Consider the following 25,267-nt stretch of genomic DNA (forward strand, 5'->3'; position numbering starts at 1 on the left):
TCTCTATTTGCAACTTTTTGAGAAAGCGCCATACCGCCTTCAACAGTGGTTGCACCATTTTACATTCCACCAACAGTGAATAAGGGTTCCAGTTTCTCCACAACCTCATCAGCATTTGTTGTTTGCTGTTCTATTACATTTTGCTCTTCTGACTGGGTTGAGATGATATCTCATAGTTGTTTTGATTTGCATCTCTTAGAGCTAGGGATTTTGAACATCTTTTCATGTGCTTGATGGCCATCTGAATGTCTTCTTTGGTGAAGTGTCTGTTCAATATCCTGTGCCCATTTTTTGATTGGATTATTTACCTTTATCTTGTTGTGGTGCTCAAGTATTTTATAAATTCTAGTATTAAGCCCCTTATCTGACATGTCATTACCAAACACTTTTTCCCAGTCTGTGGCTTCCCTTTTCACCTTGTTGGAGAAGTTTATGGATGTGCATAGGGATCTGATTCTTAGAAGGTCCCGTTCATCTATCTTATCTTCTCTTGGTTGTAGATTTTTCAGGATACTTGGAAGACTCTTTATGTTGTGGATTAGTACTACTAGAGTTCTTCCAAGCTTTTCTTTAATGAAGTTTATAGTCCTTGGTTTTAATCCTAGATCCATGATCCACCTTGAGTTGGTTTGACAAATCTGTTTTGTCATAGGTAAAGCCAGAATGCTCCTTAGAAACTTGGATGGAGAGAGACTTTCCCCATAAATTTTGGAACTATTGCCAGGAATAGTCAGTCCCTCTAGGAGAATATCTTGCTTGGTAAAGTAGAGGGTTAGTGATTAAGGAGAAAATCTCTATAAAAAAGAAATTATAGCAGTGAACTCAAATATAGCAGTGATTGTGAGGATGTCACAGGAACCATCTGTTTTGTTCTGTTGCACATAGGGACACTATGAGTCAAACAGGCACTATAGCATCCAACAACAAAAATATCTTAAGTGGCAAAATTAGAAACACTGAGTGATTAAACATGTAGTTTATTAGTGAAGAACTATATTTCAAAATTTAATAAAAATTGATTTGGTACTGAAGCAATATTGGACACATAAGGTTATATATATTTCTAACTAGATGGCCTATTCCATGTTATATAACTTTTGTACATGGTATTTTTCCACATTGTTTGAAGGCTTCTCTATAGAGAGATGTGAAGTAATTTTTCTCTGCAAATGATGCTGTGAATATGACTCTACCATTTGTCAATTTGTCTTACTGTGTTGACTTCTGTGTTGCTAGTGGATTTGAACTCTGCCCTTTAGAGGAGGTAAAGTGAAAAGATGATGAATGAAAGATTTCAAAGGGTGTCTCAGGAAAACACAATAAAGCATTACAATAAAATGTGTAAGATCAAGTTAAAAATCCAAAGAAAAGAACACCTCAGCATTTCTCAAGTTGAAAGAACAAATTTAAGATCCAGTGCTGATTGATTCTATAGGTAAAATAGTGAATGACACAGAGGATCAAAAAAAGATCAAAACACTACACAGAGTCATTCTACTAAAAAGAATGGATTGGTGTTCAGTTATTTCAGAAGGTCGTAGATAATCACAGGTACTGAAGAAAGAAATCCAATTGTACTGAAAGCATTGGCAAAAAAATGAGCTAGGATATGACATAATACTAATTAAGGTGTTTCAAACAGTTGCAACCCTGGGCATGTTATTCTTCTAAGCCAAGAAAAATCATCTAACAGCATTTGGAAATTACTGAACAATATCACCTACAATTAAAATTTTATTAAAGACTATTAAAAATGATTTTGTTGTTGTATACTGTCGAATTGGAACCAACCCATAGCTGACCTTCTGGTGGGTTTTCAGAGGCAGGAGAGGAGATTGCCCATCCTTCTCCTGCAGAGTGGCTGCTGACTTCCAACTGCCTTCCTTCAGGATTGCAGCACAGTTTCTTTCCACCAGGCTGCCTTAATATAAATAGTTAACCAGAAATTCAAAGTTGAACATGGCAGATGAAGGGAAGCAAGAGCTCTCATTTTCTTATGTCATATGAGCCTCAGAGGAAAGCAGAGAATGCCAGAATGATTTTTATTTTTTACTTTTATTTTTTTACATTGACTGTGCAGAGACATTCAGCTATGTGGATCATGGCACAAAGGTTACAAGTGTAGTGTATTTTTCAGTGCTCTGACAGTGGTTTGAGAAAATGAAAGGTGTTTTACTTAGCCCAGCTTTTAGTTTAAAAAAAGCCAAAGACTTAAGATTGTAATACAAAAAAGCATATTGGGATTAGCATGGAGTAATTGTTTCTAAATCCTCTTTTTTATTTTAAAAGTCATGTTCACCTTTTTTAAATTCTAAGTTTAGTGCCATTCAGACTTTTACTGATAACTTCTCATTGTTATCATTCTAGTTGCCTAGTTGTAACTATTTTGCACTATCATTGTCTGGTCGTAAAAGAATAAAATGTTGCTTACTGCTATTTCTTTTAAGTCATCACTGTTCTGGCATTAGCCAATGCCATGGTGAGATCCTACCTTCTCATTGCTAATTAAAGTAAAAATTTTAACTGCTCCTCAAAAAGTCATGTTCAACATTGGGAAGAATGAGGACCCCTAGAATACTTCATTTTACCTTAGGCCAAGAAACAGTCCTTTGAAAAGAACAAGGTACAGGAAAAATGGAATTTAGGATTATATCCTTTCACCATACCTGTTCAGTCTATATGCTGAGCAAAAAATCCAACTAGATGGACTACATGAACAATAAAAGGGCATCAGGACTAGAGGAAGACGCTTCAAAGACTTTTGCTATGTGACATACTCTTACTTGCTAATTCCACAAATACTTGAAGCACTCATTGATGAAGCCTACAACTTTATATAGGGGTTTTACCTCAGCCTAAAAAAAAATTTTTTTTTCACATCTGGATTTTTCTTTCACTTTTTTCCTTTTGTGGATTCAGACTTTACAAGTGAAAATAATGTTAAGGCAACCTTGAAAGGACTATTACAAGTGTGTTTGTATCAGAGCAGACTTGTGCAAGATAAAGTTTCACTAATTAGCTAGAATATTATATGTGGCAGAGTAGATTTACAAAAACACCCAACTTGTTAAAAAGGAATAGAATTTATGTTTTCAAACTTCTCTTCGGTTGCTACTAATTTATTAAATTACACATTTAGAAAGAGTTTAATTTACAAAAGAATTACTTGAGTGACGTGTTAAAATAAATTTCTAGGCCCTACTGTAGATATATTGGTCTGCAGTGGGGTCTAGGAATTTGCTATTTAACAAGCACTTTGGTTTTTTCTATTGCAGGTCTTCTTTGTCTTGTTTAGTCTTAACACTAATCTAGTAAAATCCTACAATGGAAAATTAATTGTATTTTCTTGGTGGTTGTATTTTTTTTTTTTAATATGAAAGTCTTTCACATGAGAGCCAATTCTTGTGAAATCTTAATTTGAAAAAGACAGGTTCCCTTTCAAATGTTTAAACATTCTAAATTTTAAAATGTATCTATTTACATTTTCAAGATGATTTTTTTTCCCTCATGCATTTTCTAGCACCTTGAGGCTAAAGAATGTCAGGTTAGCTTTGTGTAAAGTCCACTTTCCACTAGACTTTCTGAAACATTGAACTTTTGTTGATAATTAAAGTTGTACATACTGGCATATGAAACTACGTTTCCTTTCTGTATCTTGACACACTATGAAATGATTTTTGGCTAAGGAATAAAATTTTAAGTATTTTCATCTGGAAAGGTAACTTGCAAGGAAAAAGTTACTACATCTGTAGTCAGTCCTGGTTTCAGCTTTTTTTAAACATTTATTTAAAAGTTTTTGTGTGTGTACATTAAGATGACAAATACATGGGTTTGACTTTTATAGATTATATATATAAATATCTTTCACCACAACTTTTTGGGTGAATATTTTTCCAGATATAATACCAAACATAGTTTTACATGATCTGGCCTTAGTTGGAAATACTGAATCATTTTTCGTATTTCACTTTTTTCAAAAAGATAAATAAGACATCTATTTTTTTTTCTCTTTCAGTATTGTTGTCCAGACATGATAAATAACTTTTTGGGACTGGCTAATACAGAATTTTCAAGTACAACAAATACAAATAACACTATTGAATCAGAGAAAGGAAAATTGATTATGTTAGTTAATGACTTTTATTATGGAAAACATGAAGGAGATGCCCAGGAAGAACAGAAGACTCATACAACCTTTAAATGCTTCAGTTGCTTGAAAATTCTTAAAAATAATATTAGGTATGTAAATACTTATTTTTATTTCTATTTGAAAGTTAGAATGCTATAGATAAAAATGTAACTTTAATTTGCATTTTTTGGTGCCATCTAGGTAAATAGTTCTTGATGCATTTTTCTTTCCTTAGGTAGGGCACGGATGGATGGATGGATGGATGGATGGATGAATGGATGGATGGATGGATGGAAAGATGGATAGATAGAGATATGGATATGTATGTGTGTATGCATTTATATATCTGTATACATTGATGGAGGTGCACACACACATACACACACACACACTGATAGCACACAGTGTACATTTATATTTTCTCTTAGTAACTAGCATTTGTAAGTTAGCATTAGTCACCTATAGATTACTTGGGGCTCAACTTTTATTTTATTTTCCTGGAAGTTATTGTGATACTGATAATACACCATCTCATATAAACTTCTTTAACAGTTGTGAATACTGTATTTTGAGTAGTGTTCTGTGTTTTCAAAGTTCTACATATGCTATTTTATATGTCTTATATTTCTTTATCTCCTGTGAGTAGGCATTTACTTGATGAGAATAGATTTTTGTCAAATCTTAGTAACTGTCAATAGCAAGTGATAGCAGTAGACTAACGGAAGGGAAATGGAACTTCAAATAGTAGTACACTGCTGTATAACAGTGAAATAATATTATAATAGAACTATATGCTGATTTTTTATATTCTTAAAATTATAATAGTAAAATATAAAGCACATCAGAAAACTGCATTAAAATACATCAAAAAGTATTGCATTGATTTACGTCCTTGCTATACTTAAGTGTCATACATGTGAATTTGGAAGTAACTTCAGCAATAGTTTGGTTTCTTTTTTTCTTTGAGATTAGCTCATTTCATATTAAACATACGAAGATAAAATTTCCTTTTTTGGCTATTATTTCAGAATACTCTTTACATATGTATTTCTAGAGTATAAGAATATCTAGACATTGTAAGCATTGGTAACGTCTTAAAAATGAACATTTATTTTAAAGATTGATTATTTAATCAATGTAACCTTAATGGTAACCACTAGATAACCAAAGAAATTACATATGTTAAATAATATATTTCCTTCACAGTAAAAATAAGATGATAAATTGATGTTTTATAACCTGGTAAGAGATGGATATTTTAAGGTTCATACTGTGCCTTACCAACATAAAAGTAGTCCCTTGGATACAAACAGGATCTGTTCCTAAGTGTATCTGTAAGTTGATTTTGCAGATAAATTGGATTGTTGTATAAGACTCTTTCTTTATCCTTATTTTAGTGCAAGAAAATGTTTGAAGCAATGATATAAAATTTGCCTGTGCAGCAAGTGAAGATTATTTTGATTTAAAAAATGTGTTACAAGTAGGAGTTGGTTCAGTTATTTTCAAAGTAAGGGCAAATTTACAGAATAGTTTTAAGGGGCAAGTTTGAGTTGTCTGGCAGTCATAACCTGGGAACTTACTGTATTGTGGTATAGCAGGAATTTTTCTACAGTGATTGTCACTAAAATTAAGCTTATTTTATTTTATGAATACTTGCAAGATACTTGTTTGTTTCCCTTCCTAGTTTTCATCTACTGGCTTAAGGAGTATGAGCTAATTAATGGCAGTTTTTATAATAGTTGAGAGAAAGCTGGTTGGCAGAGATTATTTCATATAGGCATATCTTAAATTTCATTTATTTCCAAAAATATCAGCCATTGAAAACCCGATAAGGCACAGTTCTGTTCTAACAACACACAAAATTATTGTGTGCTGAAAGCACTTCAGTAGCTGGTAGAATTTTCTTTACATTTTTATAAAGTTTGTATTAAAACAGTGGGAGGGTAACAACAAAAAAACCAACAAAATTTCAGGGTGAGCTATCTATAACCAGTTCTAAAGAGATGGAGAGTAGATGAAAAAAAAAGTTATTACAAGCTTCAAGGAAATTAATATTGAAGATGCTATTTGGTTGAAAGATTATTTTTTTTAAGAACTCAGAGGTAATTGTTAGTAGCTGATCTAGTTTAAAAATTATTTGATGGAGTAACTTAACTCTCACATTCAGCAAAGTGCTTTAGTAAGCACTTTTAAATAGATATTCTTATTTATATTGTACTCTCTGCCATTGAAGGTCATAGGTCTTTTCATAATCAGCCTTTTAGGGAAGCTGAAATAGCATAATGTAAAACTGAAAAATGACCATTGCTTGCAAAGGACATAGTCTACGACTTAAAATGAATAGTCTGTGCCAACAGTAAACCAGTATCATTAAATAAAACAAAAAGTTCATGTACTTGTAGGCATTAAAATTGCTATTACATGCATTTAGAAACCAAGCTACAAGTAAAAATACCAGTAATTTTTCTTTTAAGCAATGGGAACCGATTGTGTATCTTCAAGGCCTTAAAAATTTCTTGCATGTAGCTGCTTTTTGTTAGAGAATTTTCCAGTGCTTTAAAATGTAAGTAGTTTAAAATATAAGTAGTTTAAAATTTCATGTGTGGAAAAGAGACATGCTGTTTATTTGTAACTCCAATATTTTTAAAAAATAATACATAATAAGGATTAAGAGCCAGAGCAAATAAGCTATATTTTAGATTAATTACTTTTAAAACAAAGATGAAAAGATAATTACTCTATAATGGAAATTATTATATAAAATACATACTTTTGTAGAGAGTTTTGACTCTATAGGATTTGAGCAATAAAACTGTATTCTTTTAGATTTAGGTTAACATACTTACATGTAATAATGTTTTTTTAAATCTGAAGTTTTGCACCTGTTGACAATCATTTATAGGTTTATGAACCACATGAAACACCATTTGGAACTTGAGAAGCAGAGCAGTGAGAGCTGGGAAAACCACACCACCTGCCAGCACTGCTACCGTCAGTTTCCCACACCTTTTCAGCTGCAGTGTCACATCGAAAGCACTCATACTCCCCATGAATTTTCTAGTAAGTTACAGATGATTTAAAATATTGAGTATTAATGATTTTGATAATCTCAGTGGAGGGAAAACTTAAGAGCTCTAACAGAAAAATAACAAAGATTTTGGAATTAGAAGGCAAATAGAAATAGTTAAATTTTAACTTAAATGCATTTAAAAAGTAGTATTACAGACATTGTCCAGGTTAAAAATATCTAATTACATACATTTTACAACTCATAGTTATGTATCAGCCTTCAACTATATGAAGCTTTTTATATTAAAATTTTGAGGTATGTGATGGTTCACAGTAACTAATTGGTGCTACTTTGCCTCCTGAATCAGATATTTATGTATGTGTATTTAAAAGTATTTAATGCTTGTTATGTATGGAAAGATACACTATGTCCTATATACAGAGACAAACATTAGATTAACATTAGTTAAGAATGGTACCTCTTCGGACTTAATGTACAAAAGCAATTTATAAAGAGATTTAGGAGTGGAATTCATACATAATCTGAGAATTATCTGTTACTGAGAGTCTGTCTTGTAAATATTCCTTTAGTGGAAACTGCCTAACTCATGGATTATATGCAGTTAACTGAATTAGAAATTTCAGATTCTATTGTTTTCAAATGTAAAACCTCTCATGTTAACATCAATAAGAAAAATAACAAAAGTAGTTAAAATTATAAATTTTAGAGATAGCTTGGTTTCTAATTTCAGTTCTTTATTTTATCACAGCTTTCTTGGAAAAATAACATAAAATTTAAATAATAGGGTAATAATAGTAGTACCTTCCTTGCAGTGTCTTTATGACTATTAACTGATTAATGTCAGTAAAGTGCTTAGAACTATGCTTAGGGCAGATTTAACTATATACCTGTTAACCATACCTAATGCTGTTTATAGTATTTCTCTTGTTGATAATGGATCTTTTAAATAGATACATCTTAAAATACTGTAATGTCTTTGTCCTCCCACTTTTAGCCATTTGTAAAATCTGTGAATTATCATTTGAAACAGAACATGTTCTTTTACAACATATGAAGGACAATCACAAACCTGGTGAAATGCCATATATTTGCCAGGTATGCACATATTTCATTGTAGTTAAGTGTTATGATTTGTTATTGTGGTTATGAAATATAAACTTGTTAGGTGAAGAATTAGTAATTGTTGTTTTGTTTTCTTTAGGTGAAGATAATAATTATTTTCTGCTTTGGGTGCCATTTGGTTTCTGTTTGGAGCAACTAATAAACCCTGTAATGCAGTGGCACCCAGAGATGATAGATAAATGACTGGATATGGCTGTGTGATAATAAGCTAATGTTGTTGTTAAGTGCTGTCGAGTCGCTTGCACGTCATAGCGACCCTATGTACAACAGCCCTAAACTCTGCTCTGTCCTGTGCCAGTCGCACTGTCTCTGATACACCCATCCGATTACCCCAGTCACTGAATCAGTCCACCTCATAGAGGGCCTTCCTTCCTCTCCTGTGCTGTCGCTCCACCCTACCAAGCATGATGTCGCTCTCCAAGGACTGGTCCCTCCTTACAACATGTCCAAAGTATGTTAGACGGAGCCTCAGAATCCTTGCCTCCAGGGAGCCACCCAGTTTTAACCCTTTCCAGGATGAATCTGTTTGTTTTCCTAGCAGTCCATGGTATTCTCAATACTCTTCTCCAGCACCACAGCTCAAAGGCATCAATTCTCCTTCTATCCTCCTTGGTCATTGTCCAACTCTCTGATGCATAACAAGTGATAGCAAAGACCATCGCCTGTATCAGACACACCTTAGTCTCCAGAGAGACACCATTACTCTTCAGTACTTTGGAGAGGTCCCTAATAGCAGACTTTCCCATCTAATAATGACACTAAAATTTTAATTTGGTATTTCATGAAATATTAGGGGTTTTTTAACTGTTTAAATAAAATTGATTTCTAAAGTTACTAAAACTAAAGTGCCTCTTGTAAATAATTTGTTAGTGGAACTCTCCTGTCTTAATTCATGGCTTGTTTACGTGTTTGGCTGTAGGTTGTATTTGGTTCACAGGTTGGTTGTTGACCTCTGAATTAGACAGAAGTTCTGTCAGCTAAAGACAAATATATCTTACAATATAGGGAAGAGTGCTGGTATATCAGGGAAATATTGTGGTTGTTGTTGTTGATTGCCGTTGAGTTGAGCACAACTTACTGTAACCCCATGAACAAAAGGCCCTTCCAAACCATCACCATTTATCAAAGTTCACAGAGTTTCCAGAGGCATGCTTTTTAGGAAATGAATGCCAAGTGCCATCAAATAGGACTTATAGCGACCCTATGAACAATAGATCTGAACTCTATTCTATTCCTTGCCATCCTCATCATCTTGACACTTGAGCCAATTTCTGCAGTCACTGTGTAAAACCATTTTATTGATGGTCTTCTCTTTTTCTGACCCTCTATCTTTCCAAGCATGATGTTCCTTACCAAGGAAGAGCCTCTCCTAGCAACACAAAGTATAAGACGTATTCTGGATTCACAGTCTCCAAGACATATCTTTTTGTTCTTTTGACAGTCCATGGACTATTCAGTACTCTTCTCCAACATTACAGTTCAAAGGCATTAATAAATCTTCTGTCATCCTTATTGTTCTTGTTAAGTACTGGCAAGTTAGTTTCTGTGCATAATGACCTAAGTGCAGTAGAACAAAATAGTGTTCTATCTTACATGGTCCTCATAATTCTTACTGTGTTTGAGTACATTGTTAGGTTTGGGGTTTTTTTTTTTTAAAGTTTTTTATCATTTTTGTGTGTGTACTCTCAAATCTAACTGGTACAGAAGGAGATTGTCCCTCCTTCTCCAGCAGAGCATCTGGTGGATTCGAACCGCGCACCTCTGGGATTGTTCAGTACATTGTTGTAGCCACTGTCTTAGTCCATCTTATCTTTTTGTTGACTTTGACATTACTAATCATGATGTTCTTTCCTGAGGACTGATCTTTGATTACATGTCCAAGTAAGATGAAATCTCGTCCTTGCTCCTAGGAGCATTCTGTGAGTAATCTTTCCAGGATAGATTTGTTCTAGTAGGCCATGATGGTATATTTAGTATTCCTTGCTAGTTTAAATGCATCAATATTTTTCAGTCTTCCTTATTGATTGTGTGACTTATTTATGTATTACAAGGCAGTTGAAGATGTCATGGTTTGGCTCAGGTGTAGATTTGAAGGTGGTATCCTTGCTTTTTAATTCTTTGAAGAGTTTTTTGTAGCAATTTGCCTCCTGCACCATAGCATTTTAATTCTTTTTTTTTTTAACTTTTCTACTAGTTTACTGAAAAATTTGAATACATTGTTTTCAAGAACATTTTTTTTTCAATTTCCCTCATTCATCCCCCCCACCCAACAAATTGTACAACCCCATTATTAATCCCCCCCACCCTTGCACATCAGTAGCATTTAATTTCTTGACTGATGCTTCCATGGGTATTATTCGTGGACCCAAGTAAAATGGAATGTTTTACAACTTCAGTCTTTATCTTTCCTTTTGTCATGCTGCTCCTTATGGGCCTATTGTGAAGATTTTTGTTTTCTTTAAGGTATAATTCAGACTGAAGGTTATAGTTTGATCTTCCTCAGCAGATGCTTCAAGTCTTCTTCACTTTGAGAAAGTAAGGTTGTGTGATTTTGTATGTCTCAGAATGTTAATGAACCTTCCTCCATTCCTACCACTATGTTTTTTTATAAAGCTCAGATTTTCAGGTTTTTGCCTTTTGTACAGGTTGAATAAGTACAGTAAAAGGATAAAATCTTGACATATGTACACTTTCCCTTATGTGTACCATACAGTTTCTCTTTGTTCATATGACTGCTGTCTTGGTCAATATAGAGATATCATACAGGCACAATAAAGTGTTCTGGAATTCCCATTATTCACAATATTATCCATAATATTATCCACAGTTTGTGGTCATTCACACAGTCACATGCCTCTTTTAGGCATTTAAATAATTTGTTTAGGCAACTAAACAAAGATAAATACCTTTCTGGTATTCCCTTCATTAACCAAGATCTGTCTTACATCATCAGTGATAACCTTCATTTCGTGTCCTCTGCTGAGTCTGTCTTGAAATTCTGGGATCCTCTTGCTGTTGAACTGCTAGGCATGTCTGCATTATCTTCAGCATAATTTTATTTGTGAATTAAATTGTTTGACAATGTCTGCATATAGATCTTTTCCAGTCTGTTGGCCAGGTAACTCATCCGAATTTTATGGTATAAACTAATGAGCGCTTCCAGTATTAGATCATTCTGATGAAATATTGCAATTGATATTTCCATCCTTCATGGAGGCTTATTTTTTTTCCCTAGTACCCTCAGGAACTTCTACCCTTCAGTACCATTTTTTCTTGATCATATACTGCCTTCTGAGATGGCTGATTGAGCAGTTCTTTCTGATAAGTAATGGTTTATTCTTTCCATCTTCTTTTGATGCTTTATGCTTTGTTCAGCTTTTTACACATAGAATTTTTTTAGTACTGCAACTCAAAGCATGAGGGTTTTTTCTGCAATTCTTTTAGCTTGATAAAGGCTGAATGTGTTCTTGGTTTTTGACTTTTTAACTCCAGGTCTTTACACATATTGTAATACTTTGTGTTTTCAGCATCCTTCTTTGAAATAATCATTTTAGTTCTTTGAATTCATTTCTTATGTTAATTTTAGAGGAATGTATTTTCCTTAATCAGAAATGTTCTTAATTTTTCAGAAAACGTTTTCAACATCTTTTTCTGACATCTATTTTGGCCTTTTATTTTGTCCCTGGCTTTTTAATAACCACCTTCTGTCTTCGGCTATGATGTCCGTGAAGTCATCCTCCAGCTCCTATGGTCATTAGTGTTCAGTGGCTCAAATCTATTAACATAGTCATCAAGTCAGGTATATTCAAAGTCATCAAACTTGGCTCTTAAGGATTGTCTTCATTTTCTTCACCTTCAGCATGGACTTAAACGTGAACAATTAATGATCATATTGTGATTATTAATGGATGTTTGTAGCTGGTTTTTCTCATTCAGAGTTATGGCTTGTTAGCAAGTGAAGTGAAAACCTTACTTCCATCTATATTATTCAAGTTGATCATGTAACAGAGATCATTTTTCGACAGTCATTTTGAGTAACTTCCAACCTGTGGATCTTATCTCTCAGCACTGTATCAGATAGTAATGTATTTCCATTTATAAGATTTCCACTGGCCAGTATGTTAGAAGTAGATTTTCAGGTCTTTCTTCCTGCTCTGTCTTGGTCTGGGACCTCTGCTGAAAGCTGTGTACATTTGGTGACCATGCTGCTATTGGAAATATCCTTAACATACTTCTAGCATCACAGCAAGATGCAAGCCACTACAGCAGAAAGACAGACGAGTTGAATATTACCAACTAAGTTCGTTTGAACTACTGTATTTAATCATTTGAAGAAATAGCAAAGCTAGATAAAGTTAAACTACTATTGCCACACCCTGAAGACTTTTTAAAATCTAAAAGCACTGTTTTGTTGTAACAAACTTTATAGGACAAGAATTGTTAGAGGTTTAAAATTCAAGTTAAAACAAAGGAGTATCGTTCTATAGTAAAGAAGATAATTGAGTTAAATTTTGGAAAGTATCTATAAACTATGAAAGATAACATCACTGTCACAGAGATTATCTTTTAGTACTTATAGTAATGGATTTCTTGATGGTAAAGTCATGAGGAATGAATTAATAATTACTGTTGTCAATAGTTCCATCTTCTTAGTATCCACAAACAACATTCTTGGTACTAGCAATCAGGAAATCAAAAGATGTGCTAACAGTGGGAAAAATTTACTGTCAAGAATCTGCTCAAAATGCTAAAGAGCTAAAGTGTCTTTTTAAAGACTGAGATACACCTGATCAAAGCCATGGTATTTTCAGTTATTTGTTGTCTACTTGAAAGTTGAACAGTGAATAAGGATGGCAAAAAAAGAGTTTATGCCTTTGTGTGGTAGTGTTGGAGAAGAGTATTGACCATTTCATGGACTATCAGAAGAACAAACACGTTTTGGAGAAAGGACAGCTAGACTGCTCTTTGGAATCAAGGATGATGTAGCTTCAGCTGACATTCTTGGGGCATATTATGAAGAGGGGCCAGTCCTTGGAAAAGGACTTAATACTGGGAAAGGGAAAGGTCAGCATAAGAGAGGAAGACTCTAAATAAGATAGATTGGCATAGTAACTCTTAACAGTGGGCACCAATATATGAGATGATGAGGGTTGTACAGGATAGGGTAAGGTTCAGATCTGTTTGTTCAGAGGGTCACTTTAAGTCATATTTGACTTGACAGCACCTAACAACATTTTTCTAAATAAACCTTCAATAGTACTTTTTAATTGCATGTTAGATTTTTTTAATTGTGGTTTTAATGGAAGTTTACAGAAAAGTTGGATTTTCATTTAATCATCGTTGCATATTTTCCTCTCCCCTCCTCCCTTCCCCAACAATTATGTATTTAAAATGAAACTAAACCTTTATGTTTCTAGGTTTGCAATTACAGATCATCATTATTTTCTGATGTTGAAACTCATTTTAGAACATCCCATGAAAACACTAAAAACTTGCTATGTCCATTTTGCCTCAAAGTTATTAAAATTGCAACACCATACATGCATCATTACATGAAGCATCAGGTGAGATTTATCCCTTTTGATTTATTTTATATTTGTAAAAATTACTGAATTTGACTTAGAACGTTGGCTTGAATTTTTCCTCCAATAAAGTTATTCTAAGCAACAGATTAGTATTCAGTTATGATGAAGTACTTGAAAAAATTCTAGTTTTTTTCGTTGCTTGTTTTCTGTTGATGGTACAGTTTATATATAAGTAGCTTGTATATAAAAGAAGCATTATGAAACAAAACTAGAAATTGGAACCATCAAGTTGAGATAAAAATAGTCTGAGTGAAAAAAGTTAAGTAGAAAAATCCCAAAGATTTCCAGGACCTCAGGGTAGGTAAGAGAACAGTTTTGAAGGTAATTTTGAAGAGGAGAAGGAAAGATGGGTTTGCACTGAGGTAGATAAGATTGAACCACAAATCTTGTTTTCCTCATTCTCTTAAAAATCTATTTTCATTTTCTAGTCCCATTACTTTTATCAGAAGATATGTTGAATTTATTGTTCTCTAGGTGTTCTGTTGGTGAAAAAAGGAATATTAATTTCACTTATTACATGAACTAATGAGTTCATGAGCTAAATACATGAACTCTTATTGTGCTTAGGTTATAACTTTGTTCCTGCATGATTTCTGCTGGTTCTGCTTTATATTCTCTCTCACACTCAAAAACAAAAACCAAGAATCCACAAACAAAAAAAAACAAACCTCAGATCTCTGGGATCTCAATATTGAAGCTTATACTCTTCCCTTGGATTTTGGTGCTATGCCAGTTCTCATCCTGAAACGAATTAACCATCCTGTATTTGAGCTGAGAACTTTGGTGAAAATAAGCTTATTTTAAATCTGAAAAAGCAGTAATCTTTTTGCTACAATTAGAAGTCATTAGATTTATTAAATCTAATTCTGTAAGCACGGTGCTGTGGTTGTGACCCAGTGGTTAAGCAGTTGATTGCTAGCTGAAAGGTCAACAAGTTGAACGTAGGAGCTGGTCTATTAGAAAAAGATGTGGTAGTTGGTTTCTTTCAGAGATTATTATTAGGTGCCGTCAAGTTAATTACAACTTAGAACAACCCCGTGAACACCAAATCCAAACCTTGCCCTGTCCTGGCCATCAAGTTGACAGCCTTGGAAACCCTGTGGAGTTCTGCTCTGTCTTGCACAGTCACTATGAATCAGGATTCACTCGACAGCATTGTTCTGCGTTTTTATTGGCTTGGATCATGTAATAAGTTTTCCTACCTCACTCACAAATCTGCTCTCTACATTTTCCTACTAATGATTAAATTACCATGCCAATTTGATCAGCTCTTATGCTTACATTTCTTATAGTTTCAGTCACAGAGTAGTCAGATGTGGTTGTTAATTAGATAAGAAAAATCATAAAAGTACAATTTCCAAATACATTTGGAGTCATCTGTATTATAATTGGAATGTTACACATCCTTGGGAAATCTGGCAGGATCTTTTTATAACAGGTGTTTATAGGTGTTTGCCCTCAAATGTCCTTGGTAAATAAATTTGATAAAGGCTGATTATACAAAATTAGTTTCATTTGCTTTTTAAAATAAAACTTTGCAGAACTTTGAGTTTGGTGATGATTTTTACAGATCTCCAAAGAAGGGCTAGAGAATGCATTCATTATTCCAAAACTTATTTGATCACTGATCTCTTATTGTGCAATACCTGTTAACATATCTTAAGGAATAGAGTTTGGGAAACCCTATTCTTCATATTGTTATATTCCATTGTTGGCCTTTCATTTTGAGGAGAATGATGTCTGAAGATACTCTGTTTCATTATGAATCTTAACATGATTTTCTCTTGTACTTTAACTTTACTAAACTCACAGTGAGATATAGATAGATAAGGGGAGAAAGATAAGGATGAAAGAGTTATTTTGGGCTATGTAATCTATAATGCATCTTATCTGAGTTGTATGTTTTAACTTTGTATATGTTACTTTTCCTCTGTTGTGATAGGAAGGGCCTAATGTTAAAATTACTGTCAGAGAACTTTTACATCACAGAATTTATGATTATATAAATTATTTCCCTCATGGTTTTGTTTGAATTTCTAAACAGAAAAAAGGCATTCATCGTTGCACAAAATGCCGACTACAATTTTTGACATGCAAGGAGAAAATGGATCACAAGACTCAGCATCATCGAACATTTATAAAACCTAAACAACTAGAAGGATTGCCTCCTGGAACAAAAGTGAGTTTTAAATATGTTTTCACTTTTTGAATAAGAGTAGAGATGAATTCTTGCCTGGTTTTTATCTGTTTAATAGGATCTTTTAAAAGTTAGCTTCTAATTTTTATTATGATTTTAATGTTAGGCTTAATAATTCTTAAGTTTAGAAAGAAGACCATTTTGAATTCATGGTATGTCTTATATTGGAGTGCTATTTCTCTGTAAAAAGAACCTCTAGATTAACTGTTGTCTGGGTCATTGGGTTGCTTCAACATTACATAGGCTTTGTTTTAGCTATACCAGTTGGCTGTGCATCTATTTCTTTTAACTGCCAAACTGTAAAGGGTTTGAGATTAGAAACTATGCTTTATTTCTTTTTTGTGTCCACATGTCTGGTATGCTCCAGGTATGCCTTGAATGCCATAGGTTCAGATATTTGTTGAGATTGGTATTACTGAGTCGGCTCTCAGAGAAGCACGTTCTGCTGCTGGATAGCATTGTGTTTTAAGTGAGCAAACACATGTCTGACTGCATACTGATGATTGTAATTTTCTTCTCCCTGTTTGCCTTATGTACATCTGTTTTCTCTGACTTCTTTATATACAGTCAGCTCTTGAATATTTGCTCCAATGGAGGGAAACAGAGGCATGGATAATCCAAAGTGAAATAATCCCCAAAACATTTATATTTGGCTTTGGGTACTTACCTTTGAATGTGGGTATGTCTGTTATTTGAATTAATTAAAACAATATAAAGCCATGCTCTGAAGACCTAGAGCGAGAGAAGCTATCCAGTATCCTTCCCTGCAGTCCATTCATTCCATGCTGGGACTAGACATGCAGAACACTAATGTAAGCAGTGCAGTCCTCTCATATCTTCCCGTATTAATAATAATAGTAGTATATTAATATTAATAATAATGATACTAAATGTTTATGGCTCTTTATAATTAGGTTTTCAGTGTGCTTTTTCACACATTTGATAATTTAATCCATACAGCAACCACTGATCCATACAGCAACCACTGAAATAGACAAAACCTATAATGTCTCTATATTATCACAAGAAAGTTTAGAGAGGATAGGATACTTAGTTCAAAGGTCCTATGGCTGGGAAGAAGTAATATGAGATTCAACCTCAAGTCTTTTAATTCCTAGTCTAATGCTTTGGATTGGATTGGCAGAGGAATCTCTTAACCGCTAGGCCACTATATCTCCTAGTCCAGTGCTTTTGTATGACACCAAAGCACATATGTATCACAGACATTTTCCCAAAGACATTGGAGGAGATTAATGAGACTGTTAATAGGCAGTTGTATTTTTCATTGTTAACCAGCAGATACAGTTAAACATTTTCTCTTTCCAAATACTAAATAACAAATTTCCTATTAATTCCTTTTAAGGAAATTCTGAGTATTATTAAACTCTTCATGCTGTATGATGAAATGATGTCGGTTATCCCATAACATTTGTAAACATAAACCTTGACCAATGAACCCTGGGAAGAGGTCACATTTATAATAGATCCGTTTGTTTATAGTTGTTAAAGGATAATATAGGCCTTTCTAGAGCTATTTTTTTTAGTTTTGAGATTTAAATTTTAACATCTATATTAGTGACAATTTTTAGCTATCTCAGAGCATATTATAATTTGTGTTAACTCCTAATTGTCCATTAATTTCTATGTTAACATGTAATTGATTTCAGTATAAAACTGTAGTGTTACAGCTTTGAAAAAAATACCAAGTTTAGAATCATTTAATTGGTATGAAGATTTAGAACAAATGGAAGACTCATCCAATTTTAGTTTGTATTTATTATTTTTTTTAAATATTTTGTTTAACTTTTTGTATTACAGTGATACTTGTAATACTAATCTAATGATTTTTTAAAAGCAAATATTATTTTCCATTTTTTAGGTTACTATTCGAGCTTCACTTGGGCCTCTTCAATCAGGATCTTCACCTACACCTTCCATTAGTGCAAGCACTTCAACCCTTCAGCTCTCACCTTCGAGGACTGAACCTCTAACTGCTAAAAATCTCACAAAATCTATTGCAAATAAATCCAATGGAAATAAAACTAAATGCAAATCCAAAATCTCTGATCTGCAAAAGAAACAAAGCACATTGACTAGTAGCAATAAAAAAAGTAAAGTGAATACAGCACTGAGAAATTTAAGGTAATTTGTTTTTTAAAATCCTGATATACAGTACTAATTTAAGTGTTTAAAACTCTTATTTCATATCATACTGTCAGAGAACTCCATGTACATTTATTTACACATTGCCATTTATCTGGCACAGAGGCCAAGCAAATAATAAAAAGTTTGGTGGTGGTTTTGTTTTTTTTTCCCCACGACTGCTGAGCAGCACTTGAATTACTATATTCTGTATTCTTCATCACTTGTGCTTATTTTTTTGCTTATATCTTGTGTTGTTTGATCTGGTTCATGTGATCCATGCTTAATATTCATATATTGATATTGGATTTTTTATACTTATTTTAGTCTGTTATTTTATATCAGATTTTCAAATTATAAGTGTTTAAAGATGTGTTAAATTTGACTGTATTTAATAGAACATTAAGAAGATCTCCCTTATAATTTTTTTATTTAAAATATAATTTTCTTTATGTCTCCATAAGGTTTCGTCGGGGAGTTTACAAGTGCATTGAGTGTTGTTCTGAAATAAAAGATTTTGCAAACCACTTTCCTACATATGTCCATTGTAGTTTTTGCAGATACAACACTAGCTGTAGCAAAGCCTATGTAAATCATATGATGAGGTAAGATCAATCAAACATGTAAATTACCAATTGAAATTATGGTTCAAGAAGTTTATATTTGTTTTTGAAAGCATAGTCATTCTTTTAAAATTTCATTTTTCTCTTCAAGGAACTAAAAGTCTAGCAGTAGGAAACTTCTAGGTTATTCATTGGTACTATTTTCAGGCATAGTAATATTTTCTGCATAGTAATGCAGATAGTTATTTGAACAGAAAGTGAAGAACCATTATACTACTAAAATTAGCATAGACTTATTAAGAGAATAGTTTTTTCTATAGGACTTTTTTCCCTTGTAGTTCTTTCAAAGTGCTCCTTTTCAGCTGTTAAATTTTAAATGCTTTAATATAGTTACCAAATACATTTAATTTTATTAATGTCAGTCTCTTCAAAGCAAATCACTTGGAAAGACTATATTATTTGTGATACTAGAAACTATTTTGTTGTTTTCTTTTTGTCTCTAATCTCTACCTTTACATTCATCCATCTGACTCATTAGCCACCATCTTTGCAGTTACTCAGTAAAATGAGTAGCTATTCCTGTCTTGATGCTGCTGTTAGAATATTTTTATTCACCCACCATTTATTCTATGCTATTAGAGTACCTACGCACACTTTATTCCATCAGGATGGACTTGTAATTTTTGTTTTAATTTAAAATTGACGAGTTGATTATCCAAAAGGATGTTCCACTTTGTAAACAGTTCAAAATAAAATAACAGTTTCTTTTTCCCCCCAAGTCATAGCATGGCCTCTGTAATCTTCTAGTCATAATTAGCTATTACTGTCAAGAATTCTTCCAACTTTCTTGCTCTCTTACCACCAAATTTAAAAATTACCATTGCCTTTTGGTCCATTCTCACTCATAGATTTACTACAAGTTAGGACTGCCTCATGGTGTCTGAGGCTGTAAATCTTTACAGAAGCAGAATGCTACCCCTTTCTCATGTGGAACAGCTGGTGAGTTCCACCTCTGTACCTCACCCTTGCCCTGTGCAGACTCTTCTTATCAGCTTGAGCTTTATGTGAATGGAAGCTTCATCCTTTAGCCTCTTTTGTAGCCTTTTAATTTGAATGATCTCTTCTGCTCTCTGGAGCTGTGATGATGTAGTGCATTCCATGTTACACTGTTAATGAAGAGATTAGTGATTTGAAAGATGTACAACTTCAGAAACTAAATGAAGAGTTGCTCTGGAATCAGAATCTATGTGACTACAATGATTTGGTTGGAAGTTTTGGGTTTTTTCCCCCTCTTGTCTTAAATCTATCATAATCAATTCTCTGACCACTTGCTGTGCATCTAAGAGCTAGACAATGAATAGGGATGACAGAAGAAGAACTGATGCCTGTGAGCTGTGGTGTTATAAAAGAGGACTTAATATCATGGAAAAGAAAAAAAGAATATATAAAAGAATAAACAGGTATGTCTTAAAGAGGGTCTTAAAAGAGGATACAGCCAGAGTGCTCTTTGGAGCCGAGGATGATGAGGATTTGCCTCTGATACTTTGGGCTTGTTGTTAGGAGGTGCTATTCCTTGGAAAGGGACCTGAAGGTTGGAAGGTCAGTGAAGGAGAGAAAGACCCTTGGCCAGGTAGATTGACAATAGTCTCAAATGTGTCAGAAAGTATGAGGATAACACAGGATAGGATAGGGTTCAGATCTGTTGTTCATAGCGTTGCAGTGGGTGGTACTCAACTCGATGGCACTTAAAAACAAAAATCAATTCTATAAAAACTCCTGTCCCATAAATGAATCATTCCTTGTAAAATACAATTCCTTCCATACTCTATAATAACATTTTCTTTTACTTTGTTATTTCCTAGAATCCTCTTACATTTCTGTCACTTTTATGTGAACTGTGACATAAACAAGACCATTCACAGGAATTATTATTTTGACTTGTGTATTTTTATTCTGTTCTTCCTTGTATATATTTATGGTTTTTATTTTCTTGTGAAGAAATGCCTTGTATTTACCAATAGTAAATATGCTCAACACATCTTGCAGTCATTATTTATTGTAATTACTTTAAAAAATGGTTCTTGTCAAGTCAATTCCCAATTTGTTGCAAATGCATGTGTATCAGTAGAACATCCAAATGGTTCAATGACTATTTTTAAATTAGAGAATACTTTCTTCAGTTACTTCTGTATAAACTTAAAACCCCAAACTTTGAATTAGCTGCCAGGTGTGTTAACCATTTATATCTCCTGGGAACTCCATTATAATGATAAAAGGTCTACAAAGTAGGAAGCTCTAGTAGCCTAACTGCTGCAATCCTGAAGGCATGTGCTTTGAGTCCACCAGCTGCTCCACAAAAGAAGGATGGGCAGTTTCCTCCCACTTGTTTAACTGTTTCTGGAAACATTGCTGGAGGGTCAGCTATGGGTCAGTTCTGACTATGGTACAACAACAACAATCTACAAAAAAGTATATGGAAAAATCTTGAAATAGCGGAGTATTGTAAGACCTGAAAGAAAGTTTTTAAGTTACTTTTTAAAGTAGCAGCATTTAGGTGTTTGTGATGTTGTTATGTGCTGTCAAGTCATTTGTGACTCAGTGACCCCTATGTACAACAGCTCTGAACCCTGCTCTATCTTGAGCTAATCACAGTGTCTCTGACACACCTACCCCCGTTACCCCAGTCACTGAGTCAATCCATCTCATTGAGGGTCTTTGTCTCTTGTGCAGTCCCTCCACCCTTCCAACCTTGATGTCCCTCTAAAAGGACTGGTCCCTCCTCGCAACATGCCCAAAGCATGTGAGATGGAATGGAGTTCAAAGTCCTTGCTGTTATGATATGTCAGGAGTTTGTTTTTTTTCTCTACATGTAGGATAATAAAATTAACTGGCATGACCAATACTACTTATTCTAGCAGTGTTTATTTTAGTTGGATTCATTTCAACAAGTATTTATTGCAAACATTACTAGGAGGGCACCAGTTGTTAAGACCTATGTGAGGAGGCAAGCAGGTGGTGGTGAGAAATCAGACAAACCTTGATTTGAGCCCACACTATCATTTATTAAGTGTGACTGAGCAAGTTACACTTATTTCTTTTTCTTGAAAGCTGTTGTGATTAACTGTGTATAAATACAGTTTTGTGCTTAGCAGAATTGTAATTCTTTTATGTGTGTGTTGAGTACTGTGTAGTAGTATGGAACCAACCCATAGCTGACCCTACAGCGGGTTTTCAAAGGCAGTTAACCACACGGAAGGAGTTTGCCATCCTTCTCCCATGGAGCAGATAGGGCTTCAAACTGTGCCTTCAGGATTTGTAGTCGTTTTTTCCCCCCTAAATTTCCTTTAGTAGTTTAGGAATAAAATATTTGCCTTTAATTTTCAAAATCTAGTAGGAAAGATAGATTTATCTAACTTAATGCAAAAACAATGGTTATACATGTACATTTTGCCAATAGTGTTGCAACTTGAGGCTTGGTTTTGATCTTCATTTCAACTTGAGACATAGTGAATGAGTCCCTCCCTCCCTTTTGGTTTTCAAATCCTAGCACCTTGCATATTTTATAATAATACTTTGCATTGTTTTCTCAGACAGCCCTTTGAAATCTTCTGTTCAGCTCTCTAACCTTGGCATTTATTCCCCTTTTTTTTACTTTTTTATACAAGTGCAGGTTTGAGAATCTGTTGACATCCATTTTGATCTCCTTCCCCCAATTTTATAATGACTTTTTGCTTGCTTCATAGATGATATCCTTGTGTTTCACAACTCATCTGGTCTTCAATCATAAGTGGTTACTACATCGAATCTATTCTTAAGATGGCTTTTAAATTTAGTAGCTATACTTCTCAAGGTCATATTTTGATTTTCATGGACTTGTTTTCGTTTTCTTTATCTTCATTTTGAATTTATATAGTTAGTGGCCTGTTCTATAGTCAGCACCTGGCCTGGTTTTGACTGCTGATAATGCACTTTTCCAACATTTCCTCCAATCTTGTTGAAACAGATTCTTGGACTCTATTTTCAGAATGATTCAGTAGATTTGTGGTCCTGAGGCACAAAACTTTACATTCTAAATAAACTCTTAAGTGATTATTAAGGAACTCTGGTAGCCTAGTGGCAAGAAGCTAAGTTGCACTACACTCTCAAGACACCAGGTTCAAATGCAACAGCTGCTCTGGGAGAAAAGAAAAGGGGAATTCTCATCCTGTGCAATTAACTGCCTCTGAAAACTCTCTGAAGGGTCAGTGATGGGTTGGTTCTGACTCACCAGTATATTGAAACAATAGTCTTTTAATTACACTGTTAGTAAGACTGTGGTGGACAAGTCCTGAATTTGTAGCACAGGAAAGCTTTACTTTTTTAAAAAAGCTTTGCAGTTTTTCAAGTATATATTTGGTCCTTGGATGGCACAGTTCTGGCCAGACTACTAAATGTTGGCAGTTCAAACCCACCTACTGTTGCTGTAGACCAAAGGTCTAGCAGTCTGCTTCCGTAAAAATTCTAGTCAAGAAAACCCTAAGGGACAGCTCTGGGTAACATGGGGTTGCCAAGAGCCAGCAATGACTTGACAGAAGCAGGCTTGATTATAAGCCATTGTCATTGGCTGCAGAGTTTGCATATTGGTCTCTGTTCTGTGCTTAAGGGAAACATTGTTAACTAATGGGTTCTGATTTGTTTTTTAAAACTTATCCTGGAAAAAAAAACAAAACAAAAGCACCAAACACTTACCCTGGTAGACATACGGTTTTTCAGGTGACAGATTCCTCAAGTAATAGTTGGCTTCCATGTTTATTTTAAACTCTCCCATAAGCAGACATTGTAAAATGAGAAGATAGTAAATAACAATTATCATTCTTAGTAACTATTTTATTGCAAAAAAAAATATTGTTACGTGAAATTTGAATTCTTTTGAGCTCTTAGTTGCCAAAAACTTTTTGTTTTGTAAGCTTTTATCTCTGAGTGTGTATACATACACACATAAACACAGTATGTTGTTGTTGTTGATTGTCTTCGAGTCAAACATAACTCATAGCGACCCTATGAAGAAAAGGCCTGAAACCCCTCTACAACTATCGACATTTATCAAAGTTCACAGAGTTTCTGGAGGCATGTTGTTTAGGAAGTGGATGCCACTCCTGCTTCCAAACCTGTCATAGTATGTTGTTGTTATTATGTGCCTTTGAGTCACCAGTGGTGTATAGCCCTATGTACAGCAACTCTGAACCCTTCCTGTCCTGAACAAGTCTCACTAATTCCAACACACCAACCCCCTTTACCCCAGTTATTGTATCAGTCCATCTCATCCTGGGTCCTATTCTCTTGCGCTGTCTGTCCACCTTTCCGGGCATGATGTCCTCCAAGGACTGATCTCTCCTAGCCATATGTCCACAGTAAGTGAAGGCAGAGCTTCAGAATCCTAGCCTCCAAGGGGAAACTTGGTTCCAGCCTCTCTAAGACAGACCTATTTGTTTTCTTGGAAGTCCATGGTATGTTGAAGACTTCTCAAGTACCACAACTCAAAGTCATCTATTCTTTCTTCTGTGATCCTTAGTCATTGTCCAATTCCCTGAAGCATAACAAGTAATTTAGAAGACCAAAGCCTGGATTAGGTGCATATCTTTGGATCTATATTGAAATTGCTGCTCTTCTGCACTCTGGAGAGGTCCATCACAGCACATTTTCCCAATGCAGTTCTTCCTTTGATTTCCTGACTGCTGGTGTTAAGAGTATTGATTGTGGATCTGAGCAAGCTGTAATTGCTAACAACCTCACTCTCTTCTCCATCTGTTATGGTATTGTCAGTTGGTCCAGTGGTGAGAATCTTTGTCTTCTTGATGTTGAGCTTCAATCCACACGGAATACTACAGTCCTTGACCTTCTGCAGCAAGTGCTTCAGGTCGTCTTCAGTTTCAGCAAGCAAAGTTGTGTCATCTACATATTTTAGGTTGTTAATAAGGCTTTCTCCAATCTTGATGCCACACTCCTCCTCATAAAGTCCTGCCCCCGAATGATCTGTTCTGCATACAGATTAAAAAGGTTTGGGGACAGGATGCATCCCTGACACACTCCTTCCCTGATTTTTAGCTATGCAGTGTTTCCTTGCTCTGTTTTGAGGACTACTTCTTGGTCCAAGTATAGATTTCATATAAGCATCAAGTGTTCTGAGATTCTAATTTTCCTCAAGGTTAGCCACAATTTATTGTGATCCACACATCAAATTCCTTTGCGTAGTCAATGAAACAGACATTCATCTGGTACTCTCAGCTAAGATCTGTCTGACATTGGCAATGAAGTCTCTAGTGCCATGACCTCTTCTAAACCCAGCTTGTATTTTTGGTAGTTCTCTGTCACTGTACTGTTCAAGTCTTTTCTTGATACTCTTCAACAGGATTTTGCTAGTGTGTGATATTAGTGATGCTGTTGTTGTTGTTATGTGCCGTCGAGTCGCCTGCGACTCATAGCAACCCTATGTACAACAGCCCTAAACTCCGCTCTGTC

At 34.5% G+C, this 25,267-nt stretch overlaps 1 protein-coding gene across 1 annotated transcript in view; it reads left to right on the forward strand.

The window, feature by feature from the left end:
• LOC102870185 (zinc finger protein 280D-like) overlaps positions 1-25,267 on the forward strand; it is a 124,209-nt gene that overhangs the window by 63,622 nt on the left and 35,320 nt on the right. Inside the window, 7 exon segments of the mRNA XM_006894532.1 lie at positions 4,016-4,239; positions 7,032-7,189; positions 8,155-8,255; positions 13,700-13,846; positions 15,912-16,046; positions 17,944-18,206; positions 18,671-18,811. Coding sequence (XP_006894594.1) covers positions 4,016-4,239; positions 7,032-7,189; positions 8,155-8,255; positions 13,700-13,846; positions 15,912-16,046; positions 17,944-18,206; positions 18,671-18,811 — 1,169 coding nt within the window.

Source organism: Elephantulus edwardii, unplaced genomic scaffold (genome assembly GCF_000299155.1).
Source record: "Elephantulus edwardii isolate Elephantulus edwardi_28Jun2011 unplaced genomic scaffold, EleEdw1.0 scaffold00145, whole genome shotgun sequence".
NCBI classification, from domain to species: domain Eukaryota; kingdom Metazoa; phylum Chordata; class Mammalia; order Macroscelidea; family Macroscelididae; genus Elephantulus; species Elephantulus edwardii.